This window comes from Portunus trituberculatus, chromosome 42 (genome assembly GCF_017591435.1).
Source record: "Portunus trituberculatus isolate SZX2019 chromosome 42, ASM1759143v1, whole genome shotgun sequence".
In the NCBI taxonomy this organism is placed as follows: domain Eukaryota; kingdom Metazoa; phylum Arthropoda; class Malacostraca; order Decapoda; family Portunidae; genus Portunus; species Portunus trituberculatus.
Genome location: NC_059296.1, coordinates 2,647,659 through 2,662,500, shown reverse-complemented (window position 1 = coordinate 2,662,500; position 14,842 = coordinate 2,647,659). Strand labels below are relative to the sequence as shown.

General features: G+C 36.3%; 2 protein-coding genes across 4 annotated transcripts in view; one reads left to right on the top strand and one right to left on the bottom strand.

Annotated features, from left to right (window-relative positions):
• The window catches only part of LOC123517541 (symplekin-like), a 16,624-nt gene extending 9,027 nt beyond the window's left edge, over nt 1–7,597 (top strand). Inside the window, exons 12-21 of the mRNA XM_045277700.1 lie at nt 3,314–3,379; nt 3,740–3,872; nt 4,053–4,294; nt 4,456–4,634; nt 4,728–4,888; nt 5,077–5,200; nt 5,707–5,894; nt 6,407–6,583; nt 6,931–7,041; nt 7,422–7,597. Coding sequence (XP_045133635.1) covers nt 3,314–3,379; nt 3,740–3,872; nt 4,053–4,294; nt 4,456–4,634; nt 4,728–4,888; nt 5,077–5,200; nt 5,707–5,894; nt 6,407–6,583; nt 6,931–7,041; nt 7,422–7,427 — 1,387 coding nt within the window. The 3' untranslated portion in view covers nt 7,428–7,597. The remainder of the gene's footprint in view (nt 1–3,313; nt 3,380–3,739; nt 3,873–4,052; nt 4,295–4,455; nt 4,635–4,727; nt 4,889–5,076; nt 5,201–5,706; nt 5,895–6,406; nt 6,584–6,930; nt 7,042–7,421) is intronic.
• A 1,055-nt stretch (nt 7,598–8,652) lies between these two features.
• On the bottom strand, nt 8,653–11,788 carry LOC123517542 (mitochondrial intermembrane space import and assembly protein 40-like). 3 transcript variants are annotated; one of them, XM_045277701.1, is made up of 3 exons: nt 11,662–11,788; nt 9,997–10,080; nt 8,653–9,314 (listed from the first exon to the last, which is right to left on the bottom strand). In XM_045277701.1, the coding sequence occupies exons 1-3, from the start codon at nt 11,771–11,773 to the stop codon at nt 9,025–9,027; spliced, it is 486 nt and encodes a 161-aa protein (XP_045133636.1). In that variant the 5' UTR covers nt 11,774–11,788; the 3' UTR covers nt 8,653–9,024. The 3 variants fall into 3 exon arrangements, with proteins under 3 accessions (XP_045133636.1, XP_045133638.1, XP_045133637.1); XM_045277703.1 differs by lacking the exon at nt 11,662–11,788 and adding an exon at nt 11,143–11,625; XM_045277702.1 differs by lacking the exon at nt 11,662–11,788 and adding an exon at nt 11,131–11,622.
• Nucleotides 11,789–14,842: the final 3,054 nt, after the last annotated feature.

Below are 14,842 nucleotides of genomic sequence, written 5' to 3'. Positions count from 1 at the left end.
ATATAATTCATACAACAGGAGTTGCTAGTGGTTGCGGTGGAATTTCCTCCCCCTCGGTGGTTGAACCTCCTATGTCTGTAGCAGAGCCCAGAACATCACTATCTTCGCTCTATTATTGTAGAAACTGTTAATTCCAAAGCCCTTCTGATACAACTCTCATTCAAAAGTTGTCTCCCTGCAACGTGGCGAGAGACCTGAGGTGTAAAAGTAAGGCGCGCAAGAGAGGTGGTGGAATCCGACACCTTGAAATCACTATCGCTCCCACCATCCATAGTGGGAGTTGGTAACAAGGTGACGTATAGCATATGTTTACTCCTGACTTGGGGGCTTGCCGTGCCTCACAACAGAATGAATTCTGTTCTTTTCTTGAAATTCACAAACCACCCTTTACTTGCTTTAAAATCATCATTTGAGTCAGATGTAATATATATCAGAAATAAGATCACGATCCAGCAACCTAGCGTTCGCACAAATTATGCCTTCTGACAAAGAATCACCAGCCTGCTTTTGGTTTATCCAATCAACAATTTTTCCATTTCCTCCACTGCCGCAGGTCACTTAAATTGCCTTTTCACACCAATCGCCACATCAGCTCTTTTAATGAGCTGTCTTCTTCAGTATTGTGGCTACTGTAGATTTAGCCATACAGTACTCAGCTGCATGATCGGTTATTCTTCCTCCTTTCTCATATTTATCAATAATCCCCTTTTTCCTTTCGATGGTTGTCACTACATTCTTTCTTGTAGGCTTATCCTCACCACTAACAAGCCTCTTCGGTGCCATTGTAAGCTTCTAAATACAAAAAAAAAAATGCGGAGAGAAAGCACAGGACAATAAACTGGCTGTGGTGGACCGGTGGGGTGCGTCGGGCAGCAGGAAGGAGAGACCCTTTGTTTACAGCCACGTGGATGGATGTTCGACTATTAGGTATTTTTTTTAGTATTAAGTCGAACTTTTGCGTTTGACTATTGAGAAGTTCGACTATTTAGACATTCAAGTATTGAGTCTCCACTGTATATATATATATATATATATATATATATATATATATATATATATATATATATATATATATATATATATAATCAGCATTTGATACCTCATAAGATGCATATTTTTTTCTGAAAAAGTCTCAGGAAATGACCTTGTGTTCTATGAGGCCAATATTCAGTATTGAGACTGGTTGGTGGCAACAGAGGCTCAAAAATCAAACCCTAGACATCTTCACAGATGTAAACAAAATGATGATAGGTATACACCACAAAATAACTCTTTCCTTCAAGGTGCCAATATATAATAGGTCATACTTACTGGTAATTTACATAGAATGACACCAGTCAGGAAGAATTTCAAAAGGGACCATGCACCACGCATTGCATGAACCAAAACAAATGCAGTCAGTGTCAGTGATCTTGATCTTGACACAGGCAAGCTTCACTGTGTTCTTTAGCTTAATGCCATTACTCCTTGAGGTAGGACATACAGATAACTCTCGATTTACGTGATAGATGCGTTCCAAGAGGCATTGCGCATATCAAAATTTGCATAAAACAAACATGTAATTCTCATAAGAAACAACAGATAATTGGGGGGATGCGGGATGTGGTCCAAAAAAATTTGTACAAAATACTCTATTTATTTGGCTAAATTAACATGTTTTATTATTTACCATTCTAAATAATAGAAGTGTATTTAAAGTAAAGGGTAAAGCAAGAAATAATAAGAGAAAACAACAAAACAAAGAATACGTAAACGCAGCACTCACTGCATCACTGCCTTCATCACTCACACCACAGTCAGTCACTCTTCCTCTCAGCTTTACCGCTTTATCAAAAATCTACTTATCAAAAATAACCCCACTTGCAGAAGAAGATGAAGGACGTTTTGGGGCCATCTTGGTGAATTATAGGCATATTGAAGAGATTCCGTCTGTATTCAGTGCTGGCAGACTGCAAATGAGGCATGAGAAGAGCGGAGGTCCCACCTATCGGCCAGCTGCAGAACTCTCTGGCGCGGTTTGAAATTGCGTCTGCCACTCAGTTTGAAAATGCGGTTGGGCCAAATCGCCTATGAGCAAACTGATTGCGCAAATTAAATTAATTATATTTTTTCGGTCGCATTATAACAAAAAACGCGTAAGTCAAACATGCATAAATCGAGAGTTACCTGTGTGTATATATATATATATATATATATATATATATATATATATATATATATATATATATATATATATATATATATATATATAATTTTGCTTTTCACTTATACTCTACAGTCGACCCTCAGCTATCGGGACTTCAGCTATCGCGTTTTATTGCTATCACGCATCCATGAAAAGCTGCTAAAATTTCATTATCGTGACCTCAGATGCCTGCTATCGCTCGCCCAGCCATGATGTCATGAGGTATCTGAGCGCTCATTGGCCAAAACCGATACCAGAATATTGGCCGATTCCAATACTGATACCGATACCACCTAATTGGGCAGATACCGATACTACTATCGATACCGATACCACCGATACCGATACTACTACTTATAGTGATTACTGCACTGGACACCAGGATGAGTTGGTGGACGGCGATCGTTATCAGATGGGAGGCTTTGTTTTGGGGGATGCTGTAAGTCTTTCTGAGAACCTTTGTGAAATAGGAGCAATTCTAGAAGCTTTTTGAAGCCATTTGCAAAGGTAAATTACTCAGTAATCAATATCTTATATCGAATATATCACTAAGTAGTAAATTTCTTTTAGGTATCGTAAGTATCGGCATAAAATAAGCCGATACCGATACCCAAAAAATGGGCCGATACCGCCGATTCCAATACCGATGCATCGGTACATCTCTAGTAAATACAATGAGCTGATGTAAATTTTTTTTATGTTATAACCTTGACATGTTTTAATTGGTACCAATGGATTATACACTAATTTAAAAGGAAGTAAAAATGAGGGATATTAGGAGTAAAATTTGTGGTTGCGGTACCAATAACAATTTTCACCATTAGTTGTTCAATTCGGCTATCACGTTTTCAGCTATAGCGCAGCTATTTCGGCCCCAATTGGGCGCGATAGCCAAGGGTTAAGTGTAATTGGACTGAGAAAATTTGAATTCTCTTGCCTTTGTACACTATATATATTGTAAAATGACTTCTTGATTGAATGAGTATAAAATCTTACATACAATTTCCTTTTGCAAGAAAGTCTAATCTTAATATTAAATATGAAGTCAAACTGCACCACAAGATAGAGTATGAACATTTTGCTAAAATATTAGAATCAGTTTACATATCTGATATTTGACTGTTGCAGGTTTTTATCTCGTTTGTTCCTGGAAGCTCCTCATGTGCCTGAGAATCTTATCTCCTCCTTAGTCAGGTATGTTAATGTCACCATAATTTTTGTTAGTCACTGATTACCATAGTCACATAATGACAGTTTACAAAAATGGAAAATTATTTATTTTAATCATCTTTTTTAGGGAAAGACAATGAAAAGTAAAATCAGGAATCATCAGGTTCATTTCTTGAATCGGAAACTCTCAAGTAGTCTGCTCTTGCTTGTATATTCTTTCTGGTATTTGTCTTTCACATTTAGTCTAAGGATTTTAGCTTTGCTCAGTGTGCAAGGAGAGAATAGGTTGTGCTTAAATTTCTCAATGTTGATCATACAATAAAAGCATGCTACATCCTGCTCCTGATTTTTCATCAGCTATCTAATTTTCCTTTCTTTTTCTAGATGTGGTAGCCAAGGTAGTGACTCCGTCCTGGCTGCAGCCAATACTTTGAAAGATATATCACGATGGCGACCACCTGCCTCACAGCCTGCCTTGGAAGTCCTTGCCATGTTAGCTACCCATGAGCAAGAAACAGTAAGTAATGCTTTGTCCTTGCATCTTTTATCTTGATTTGTGGATGTAATTTTGTCGATGCAAAATTTGGGCATCAGAAAAGGGTGGGCATAAGCATAGCCTAAGGTGCCACAGTATGTATAAAGCCAGTACAGAATGCAGAAGATAGCCAATTAATTGATAATGTTATTGTGTTTTTAGGTGCGTGATCAGGTGATACCTATACTGGTGGAGCTGTGTGAGCAGGAGACTTACATGGAGATTGTGTCTGAATCAGCTACCAAGTTTCTCAAATATTTACTTCTGGAAGCACCACCAGAAGCTCTGTGCACTCACGACTTGGGGCGTCCCATCCAACCCGAGGAATGGACAGAGGCATCAGTCAAGGCCTGCCTATACTTGCATCTGGCTCTTTTACCACTTAATCAGTCAATGATCCATGAGTAAGCTATTATATGTACAGTGAAAAAAATTATTGAAATGTTTGTTTTCCCATATATTTTTCTGATTTTTTAAATTAAATAAAAAAAATTAAAATTTTATTTATTTATTATTTTTTTACTATTATTATTTATTTATTTGTTATTTTTTTCTCTTTCATCAGTTTGGCACAAGTGTATGTAAAAACAGTAAATGAAGCCAAGCGATCAATCCTTCGCCTGTTGGAAGGACCGATCCGCCACATGGGCATGGAGTCCCCACAGCTGCTGAAATTAGTGGAGACTTGCCCTAAGGGTGGAGAGACCCTCATCACTCGCATCATTCATATCCTCACAGAGAAAGGTGAGTGAAGCATGTGTGACATATTGCATTCTTGTGAATATAATGAGTGAAACTGGTGTAACAGCCTCTTCACTCTATGGTTTCCATTGGCAGCTCCTCCCAGTGAAGCTCTGGTGTGTCGTGTGAGAGAGCTCTACAATCGAAGGGTATCAGATGTGCGCTTTCTCATTCCTGTTCTGACGGGGCTCAGTAAGAAGGAAGTGATTGCAGTACTGCCGAAATTAATTAAGCTGAACCCACATGTTGTGAAAGAGGTAAATGAATTGTGTTTTTCATCTGAGAATAATCTTTTCTATCTTTTTCTCACATTCCTGGCTTTACATGATGCTATTTACTCACTGATTTTGGATGTTAACATTATATAGCACCTAAGTTAGTGATTAGTCCCTCAGCTTCATTTACAGGAAAGTTAGTTTTACACTGAAGTAATTTTTCTTTGCAGGTATTTAATAGATTATGGGGAGTAACACTGGATACAGGAGCTTCACCACTTACACCTGTTGACCTGCTGGTGGCTCTTCATCTCATTGATAATGACAAATGCGATGTAAAGACTGTCATTAAAGGTATTCTATGGTGGAAGTATAGAAACACTTTACTTTGCACTCGTGATTTTTTTTTTGTATCTTTTCCATTCATAGTTTTGAGCTTAATACTATAAAGATGCAGATGAGTTTGCCATGATGTACTTTTTAAAGTGTGGGTGGTGATCAGTCCTTTTCCCTTAGAGACCTTGACCCTATGTTTTTAAGTATGATCATGAATGTGGTATGTACAGTAGGCACCATATCTTGGCTTTTGTTCTTTATGGAGGATGTCAGCCTGGTATACAATCAGATAGGTAACAAATAAGAATGCTACATCACTATATATATATATATATATATATATATATATATATATATATATATATATATATATATATATATATATATATATATATATTTATTTATTTATTTATTTATTTATTTATTTATTTATTTATTTATTTATTTATTTATTTTTTTTTTTTATTTATTTATTTATTTATTTTATTTTATTTTATTTATTTTTTTTTCTTCTCTCTCATCAGCAACAGGCCTGTGTTTTGGAGAGAGGAATATTTACACAGCAGAAGTATTGGCCTTTGTACTACAGCAGCTGATGGAACAACCTTCCTTACCAACACTCTTTATGCGCACTGTCATCCAAACCCTCACGCATTATCCCAAGCTCCTAGGATTCATTATGAATGTGCTCCAACGTCTCATATCTCGTCAGGTAGGTGTAAAGTTTGTTTATCATAACAGTCTTTCACTAGAACAGCCTATGATGCAAATGACCTTGTTGACATGACAGTTCTCTGATGGTTTATATACATCATAAAGTTTAAAGTGTCATTCATTAGTGTAAACAGTGTACAGTGTCTATGAAGCAATAGCATACATTGCTATGATGATTTATAGTGAAACCTTAGTTCTTTAACTTAATTTTTCATGAATGATGTTTGAAATCCAAAAGGTTTAAAACCAAAGCTATTTTTCTCTTAGGAATCTATGTAAATTGGATTAATCTTTTCACAAACATCCATCCATCCAGTCTTAATGGCTTATGACAGACACTCTCATTGTTAAGCTGCTTGCTTCATGACAGTTATTATGTGCTGCTTTGTAATTCATATCTAAAAACAGTTCAAATTACAGTCAAAATGTTACTTTAGTAAAAATAATGATACTTATCCTTTCCTAGATTCCAAATTCCAAAGTAATCCCTTATTTGGCCACATTCCACAGGTATGGAAGCAAAGGAAAGTATGGGAAGGTTTCATCAAGTGTTGCCAACGAGCAGGAGCCCAGAGCTTCACAGTATTACTTCAGCTTCCCCCACCCCAGCTTGCTGATGTATTCTCTGTGGCACCTGACTTACGCTCTAGGCTCCTCTCTCATATTGCAACTCTTACTGAAAACCAGGTAAAGATGATATGTTTTGCTTTGAATTACTTTGTGTTGATTGCTAGCTTACATGATACTATCCAACTTTTATTTTACTGTATTTATTTTTATTGATTGTTTCTTTTAACTGGTGTATCTTCTGTGCTGTGTGCTGTGCCAGTGATTTTTATGAGGTTAAAGATTATCATTACTCTTTCATAATAGAGAGATTCAGGAGATAATTAATGGATTTTATTTATGGGAGTGATTGTGATTTCTTTTATTTTAATGATCTATTAGGTTCTTAAGGTGATAAAAGTTCATCATGTCAACTGTTAGGTTGTTTTGCTACTTTTTAATCAGGTAAATGTTACATGATGTTACAGAGAGCACACATACCACCAAGTCTTATGGATGTGATTGAAGGGAGAGTAACTACTGAGCTTTCCCATCCAGTTCCTCATCCCAGTGAGGTTCCTCTTCCACCTGCTCCTGAGGTGTGTATTTACTGATAAATTTGTTTTTAATTAGAGCATTTTCAATGTAAGGGCTGATGTTTTGACATGCTAAGGTGTCCTTTTGTACTTTACCTTATGAATAAACCATGTATTATTGGTATTATGGGATGAACTGATGCAGAGGAAAGATTGGAACAGCTGATAAAGGAGTTGAAATGTGAGATGCTGCTAAAATTTAAGGAACAACATAAACTGAGAAAAAAAATATGAAAAAAGTAGATGGGTAGTAGGATGGTTGTTGTTTGGAGTATTCAGTTGCTTTGATAGGTAGATATTGTTATTCAGAATGAATTAATAAATTATTGACTGTACAATTTTCTTCTAGATTTTGATTAACATTTTTTTTTCTCCTCTTGCAGTCATAAAGAATGCCAACCAGGACTACATTGAGGCTCATTTGTGAAGATGGACAGCTGGCTAAATGATTACTTGCAAGGGAACAAAGTTTAGATAGCTCACATAGTTCTGGTTTTCAGATGAGACCTCATACTTTTATTTGCTAAATTGTAGACAATTAATAATTTTGATATAAAAAGTGTGATTTATTCTCCTCAAATATTGTGGGGTGTTGTCTCCATGATAGCTACATAATTCTATCTTCAAACAATACACTCTTACTTTAATTTATTCTTATACTGAAAATACTAACACAGCCATTTATGAAAATATTTAACCCCAGAGGTATCACTGCCCTTATGGCAAATTACATACTTTACAACTTATTATTTTTTATTTATTTGTGTGTACAGATTCAACCATAATTATGTTATTGATGGCTATATAGCCAGATATAGGCTACTTGGAACTGTTAGCACAAAGATAGAACAAAATGCAAGGAGATAGTAGACACCTGCCAAAACTATAATTTATTCCCAGCGAGACCTAATAGCATTAATTTTGGTCCAGTTCACAGGATGCTGTGAACTTCCAAACTCAATGGGGCAGTCACAGCCTACCCTCTAAAGACAGCTCTCCTTTACAAAAAACTGCATGCATATACTACACACACACACCCTTTATTTAAATTTCAAAATTATGATATATGAATCTCGGTGTCCTCTTCTGGGGAGGGGGCCTGTACATTGATGGATAAATTCTAAGCTATATATGAAATGGAAAAATTAATGTGAATGGTGATTGAAAAAAGATGGTGTTTTTTAGGGAGGAAAGAAATACAAGTGTATGATATCAGAGCGAGTGCCAACTGTAGGAAGGCATGTGGTGATTATGGAAGGAAAAAGAAAGGGGGAAGCACAAGTAATTGTGCAAGTGGTATAAATTATGGAGTAGTAGAATGAGTGAAAAGAGAAAACATAGCATATTGACAAAATGAAGACTGAATAGTTTGTAAAAAAAAAATTAAAGGAGTAAAACTGAAGGTTGCCATAATAGAAGAAAGTCACTTAGGTTAGTTAAAAAATAAAACAAATGAGCATGTGTAGAAGCCAGGCAAATAAAAAAAAAAAAAAATAGTAAAACTTGGATCAGGAAAGGTGGAAGATCTTGCTTTGACCACCCTTATAGGAATGGTCCCATAGGAAGGCATCAGATGAGATCGATTGAAATTCAATGAGTAATAAAACCTTCAAAAACCATTTCATATTTATTATGTTAAAAATTGGTCTCACAGAGCCTTCAATTGTTCTTTGTTTAAACAAAGATTTGATTCAACTTATTGAAAACAAATATTTATGTTACATTTTTACATCTAAACCACATTATTCACTCAACAGATAACTTGAAAATATTATCTCCCAACAAAACCATTTTCTTAAGTAATATTTACAACAGACAGCAAGTAAGAGAGAGAGAGCCACTCAACTGTCACCTGATATATAGTGCACTGATTCTTCATCTAAAATGAGCATCACTAATACTGTAGTCACAGTATTAGTCTCCCTCAGTGATTCTCATTGCTGTGGTCCTAAATGAGGTTCATACAAACTGATAACCAGAGCTCTGCTATGCTTTGGCCGTCACTTCATCAGTGGGTTGGGAGCCATTAGGAAGGTCAGTACCTGTTGCTGCAATTTCTTCTTCCTTGTCCTTATTACCATAAACATTGGGGTATTGTGCCATACAGTCAGACATTTGTTTGAATGGTTCTAAACAATCACTACCCTTTGGCTCTGCAGCGGAATAATGAAAACAAGAGAATGCTTCTCGAAACTCGACTCCACAGGGCCCTGTTGCCATCCCCCCAAGACATGGGCAGGCCCAGTTGATTTCACCATCAGGCAGAATAAGGCCTGCTGAAAAGACAAACAGATAAATTTTAATGATTCAAGGTGTCAATCATTAATGTAAATTTTTAATTGAAGAAAATGAGAATATACACAAAAACAAATTGCATAATGTAATATCATGTATGTGTTAAATGGGATCTAAGTGACATATTAATTAGAAGATTCAACTATAGTCTGTTCCATCTATGAAGTCTGTTCAGGATGAGGCAGGTCACGTCATTTACAATGTTGCTACGACGTGGTGGTGATCAGCATGTCCCTGGTTCAAGTCAGGCGAATGTTATGGCTCATGCCTCACTTTCTTTGGCTACCAAACAAGATGGATACTACAACCCTGATTTTTACCTCATGTAGGTGGTGTGGAAAGAAAGTTGAAAATGAATAAATAAATACTAAATAAATAGAATATAAATTGTATATAGTATATGAGAGAGAGAGAGAGAGAGAGAGAGAGAGAGAGAGAGAGAGAGAGAGAGAGAGAGGCTTGTGGATAAGTAGATAGGGAAACAATTTTAATCTGATAATTGGTGGTCGAAATACCAATGCCACACTCATGGGAATTCTGGAATCTGCCACACCTAGAATGGACTTCATAGATGGAAGACTATAGTTTGCTTCTTTATCAATAACTACTATTTCCATACTTATATATAAATAAAATAATTAGATCTGCAGATAAATCCCTTACCTGGTGCCTCATCATCTTCAGGTAATGATACCTCAGCAGGACCATTATGATCCTCTTCTGTAACAAATATCACACGATCTTTCCCTGTAAAGGACACTGAATCAATTTACACACACACACACATATATATATATATATATATATATATATATATATATATATATATATATATATATATATATATATATATATATATATATATATATATATATATATATATATATATATATATATATATATATATATATATATATATATATATATATATATATATATATATATATATATATATATATATATATATATATATATATATATATATATTTTTTTTTTTTTTTTTTTATGACCACTTCACTATCATTGCAGTCACTATCATTCACCCTCAAAACTATTCATGAAGCACTACAGCATATTTATGAATAACACTTTAATAGTTCTACATTTACAAAGAAACTTTACTTATATACACAGCAAAATGGTTATGAAAGCAACTTATTACATTAAGACATATACACAAGTTTCATATAAAACTTTAAGAGGTTATATAATGGGTGAATGGGTGATTACTACTATTTGTCACCAATTAGGTTAGAAGCTGAGTAAAGATCTTTCAGCATCTCTACTTATAAGTCATGAAATTAAAATCTTATGTTGTTGGAGCAGTATAGAATGTACAGCCGACATTGGAATCAGCCACAGTGAAGTGAGTGACTTGCTATTATGGTGCCATTAGGGCTTCTTGGAAAGCTGAAAAAAAGGGCAACAAATATCTTAAAATATGGTTGGACTGCACAGACTGAATCTCATGGGTCACCAAATTACTAATTTCTGTTAGACCTGGGACCCCGATGACAGCCTGAGGTATGGTGTGGGATGACCACTGGGGGCAGCCGGAAAGTTTCTACCGTGAAGTAAAATGCATTTGATTTAAACCAAATTAACACTGACCACTCCAACGTAGATATAATGACAATCTAAGCAACCAGCAGCACACACTAGCTGATAGCACACGTATTCTGAGCATACAAAACCCTGGGTGTGATTCGCCGGTGGTGTATGAGTGAACTTTTACATTCCCACCCTAATAACACGCTCGTATTTCACTCCTCCGGCATTCTACAAAGTGCTACGAACCTTCCTGCTTACAGTAAGACATCCCTGAGACGTACACACTGCCGGGATGAGGAGTGTGCAACAGCGGCACCACAAACACCCACGCGGAGACAGGCGGACAGACACGGTGCAAACACACACTATACACTTGCTGCAGACGCCGCAGACGCCACACACAGCAGTCACAGTCGTTATCAAGCTGTACGCTGTTGTGTAAAAATTTCTAGACATAGTTCTTCGCATATTTGCTTTTTCTCTTAGGTAATATAATAACTGCAGTGTTTTGAAATGTCGCTTTTTTTTTCATCCCTCTTTCAACTTTTTTTTTTTCCTGTCGTCTCTTCTTTCTTCATCACTTTACGATACATACATATATACATAATGTGTGTTAATCACTACGGTCGTCTGCTGGTCATCCAGCCAGCCTATCCCCTAAGGAAAGAGCTCAGCCGAGCACATACTGACCGATCTTCAGGTAAAATCGAGACCACACCACACACCACACACACCGGGAAAGCGAGGCCACAACCCCGATCGAGTTACATCCCGTACCTATACTGCTAGGTGAACAGGGGCTACACATAAGAGGCTTATCCATTTGCCTGGGCTCTTCTCGGGACTCGAAGTCCAGTCCTCTCGGTTGTGAGCCAAGCGTGCTAACCATCACGGTCCAGATATATCTGGACTGTGTTAACCACTTCACTACGCGCTCGCGTATGTGTGTGTGTGTGTGACAAGTTTTTTTTTTTTTTTTACGTTCTTTTTTTATGCAAGAGGGGATGCTGGCCAAGGGCAACAAATAATAAAAATAAAAAAGGGATTGTAAGTTCCCTTTATGATAAGAGTTATCCAAAAGTCAGGGACAAGCGCCTTAAAACTTCCCTCTTAAAAGAAATCAAGTCGTAGGAAGATTTAGATACAAAAGCAGGCAGGGAGTTCCAGAGTTTACCAAAGCTAGAGAGGTATGAATGAGTGAAAGTACTGGTTAACTCTTGTATTAGTGAGTTGGACAGAATAGGGTGAAAGGAAGAAGTTAAGCCTTGTGCAGCGAGGCCGCAGGAGGAGGAGAGTTAGCAAGATCAAAAGAATAGTTGGCATGAAAATAGCGATAAAGGATAGCAAGAGAAGCACTATTCCGGCGGTAAGAAAGAGGCTGAAGAAAGTCAGAGGAGGGAAGTTGATGAGACGAAAAGCTTTTGATTCCACCCTATTTAACAAAACTGTGTGAGTGGAACCTCTCCCAAACATACGAAGGGTAGGTACTCTATACAAAGATGGATAATAAGACCTTTGTGGAGTTCGCAGTTGGAGGGGCGAGAAAAACTGACGGAGACGCCTCAGAACGCCTAATTTCATAGAAGCTATTTTAGCAAGAGATGAGATATGAAGTTTCCAATTTAGATTATGATTAAAGGATAGGCCTTGGATATTCAGTGTAGAAGATAGAGACAGCTGAATGCCATTGAAGAAGACGGGATAGTTGTCTGGGAGGTTATGTCGAGTTGATACATGGAGAAATTGAGTTTTTGAGGCATTGAACACTACCAAGTTTTCTCTGCCCCAATAAAAATTCGTAGAAAGATAAGAAGTCAGGCGTACTTTGGCGTCCCTACTTGATCTGCTGACTTTCTTTGAAGGATTGGTTGTCTCTGGAAAGACATGGAAAAGTGTAGAGTGGTATTATCAGCGTAGGAATGGATCATGGGGCAAGAAGTTTGGTTAAAGTCATTAATGAATAATAGAAATAGAGTGGGTGACAGGACAGAACCCTGAGGGACACCACTGTTAATAGATTTAGGAGAACAGTGGCCGTCTACCACGGCTGCAATAAAACGGCCGGAAAGGAAACTTGAGATAAAGTTGCAGAGAGAAGGATAGAAACCGTAGGAGGGCAGTTTTGAAATCAAAGCTTAATTTTGTGCCAGACTCTATTAAAAGCTTTTGATATGTCTGACGCAATAGCAAAAGTTTCATCCGAAATCTCTAAAAGAGAATGACCAAGACTCAATAAGGAAAGTCAGAAGATCACCAGAGCGGCCTTGACGGAAACCATACTGGCTGTCAGAGAGATTGTGAAGTGAAAGATGTTTGAAAACCTTCCAATTGAGGATAGATTAAAAAACTGTAGACAAGCAAGAAATTAAAGCTGTAGTCTGAGGGATTAGAACACTCACCTTTTTTTAGGAACAGGCTGAATGTAGACAAAACTTCCTGCATGAAGGAAAGCTAAAGGTCGATAGACATAGTTGAAAGGGAGTTTGGCTAGACAAGGTGCAAGCACTTGCAGAGAGGATAGAAACCGTAGGAGGGCAGTTTTGAAATCAAAGCTTTGTGCCAGACTCTATAAAAAGCTTTTGATATGTCTAACGCAACAGCAAAAGTTTCACCGAAATCTCTAAAAAGAGGATGACCAAGACTCAGTAAGGAAAGGCTACTTGAGCCTTCCATCACCATAATCTCATGCACTTCATATTTCTGCCCGGAATCATGCCAAGTCTGTTCTTCAATTTGCCAAACATTCCTTCATAAATAAAAAATGTAAAAATCTTTCAAACTGCATCTGCCGCCCACCCCCACAAAAAAAAAAAAAAAAAAAAAAAATCTCCACTAAGTTTAATTACGTCTTCATCTTTCCCTCCTTTATTTCATCCTAATAGCACAACTGCCATCACATCTGTCTTTAAAGCTGAACTCTTAAATTCTCTCAAACCTTTGCTGACAACTCCACCTTGGATGATTCTGGGGTTGTCTCTCCCTCTCCTCCTCCCTATGACTATTTCATGCCTACAATTAAAGTTCTTCGTAATGTTTTTCAATGATTTAATTTGATCGCAATTGTGCATACTATTTTTAAGATTAACAATTTTCTTATAAGAAACGTAGGTTAATTTACTCTAATTATAACCTTTGAAGTAATTGGTTGGGTGTAGGACGGTGCTGTCTTAGCGACTTTCCAGTCGCTAATCTCGCTGTGTGTGAACGTGTTCCGACTAGAAGGGTTCTGTCGATACTTCTAGCGACTTGCAGTTTCAGTTGCATATTGACACGTGTAAACCCGTCTTAAGTACTATCTGTTTGAAACATTATGTAAGGTGTGGATCAAAACTGAAGTCCCCACATTTACCTACATCATTTTACCTGAATGCGAGAATTAGATAGTTCCTGGACAGAATAAGTTCGGGATGTGCAATATGTACGGCACCGTAAAGCAACCAAGATAAAATGGAGAAGAAAAGAATACGAAGAAAAGGTATTGAGCTGAATTCGAGGGATGTTACGTAAAACCAGTGGAGGAAAAGTGTTTTCAACCTTGAGGAATAGCTGATTCAGACTCAGAGTATTAAGTAACACATTGTTCCAACCTTTGCACGCTCGATCGGTCAAAGATTCATCTGCTTTTATTATCATTATTATTATTATCATGTTGTTGTTATTATTATTATTATTATTATTATTATTATTATTATTATTATTATTATTATTATTATTATTATTATTATTATTATTATTATTATTATTTTTTTTTTTTTATTATTATTATTATTATTATTATTATTATTATTATTATTATTATTATTATTATTATTATTATTATATTATTATTATTATTATTATTATTATCGTCATCATCATCATCATCATCATCATCATCATCATCATCATCATTAGCATTATTATTATTATTATTATTATTATTATTATTATTATTATTATTATCATTATTATTATTATT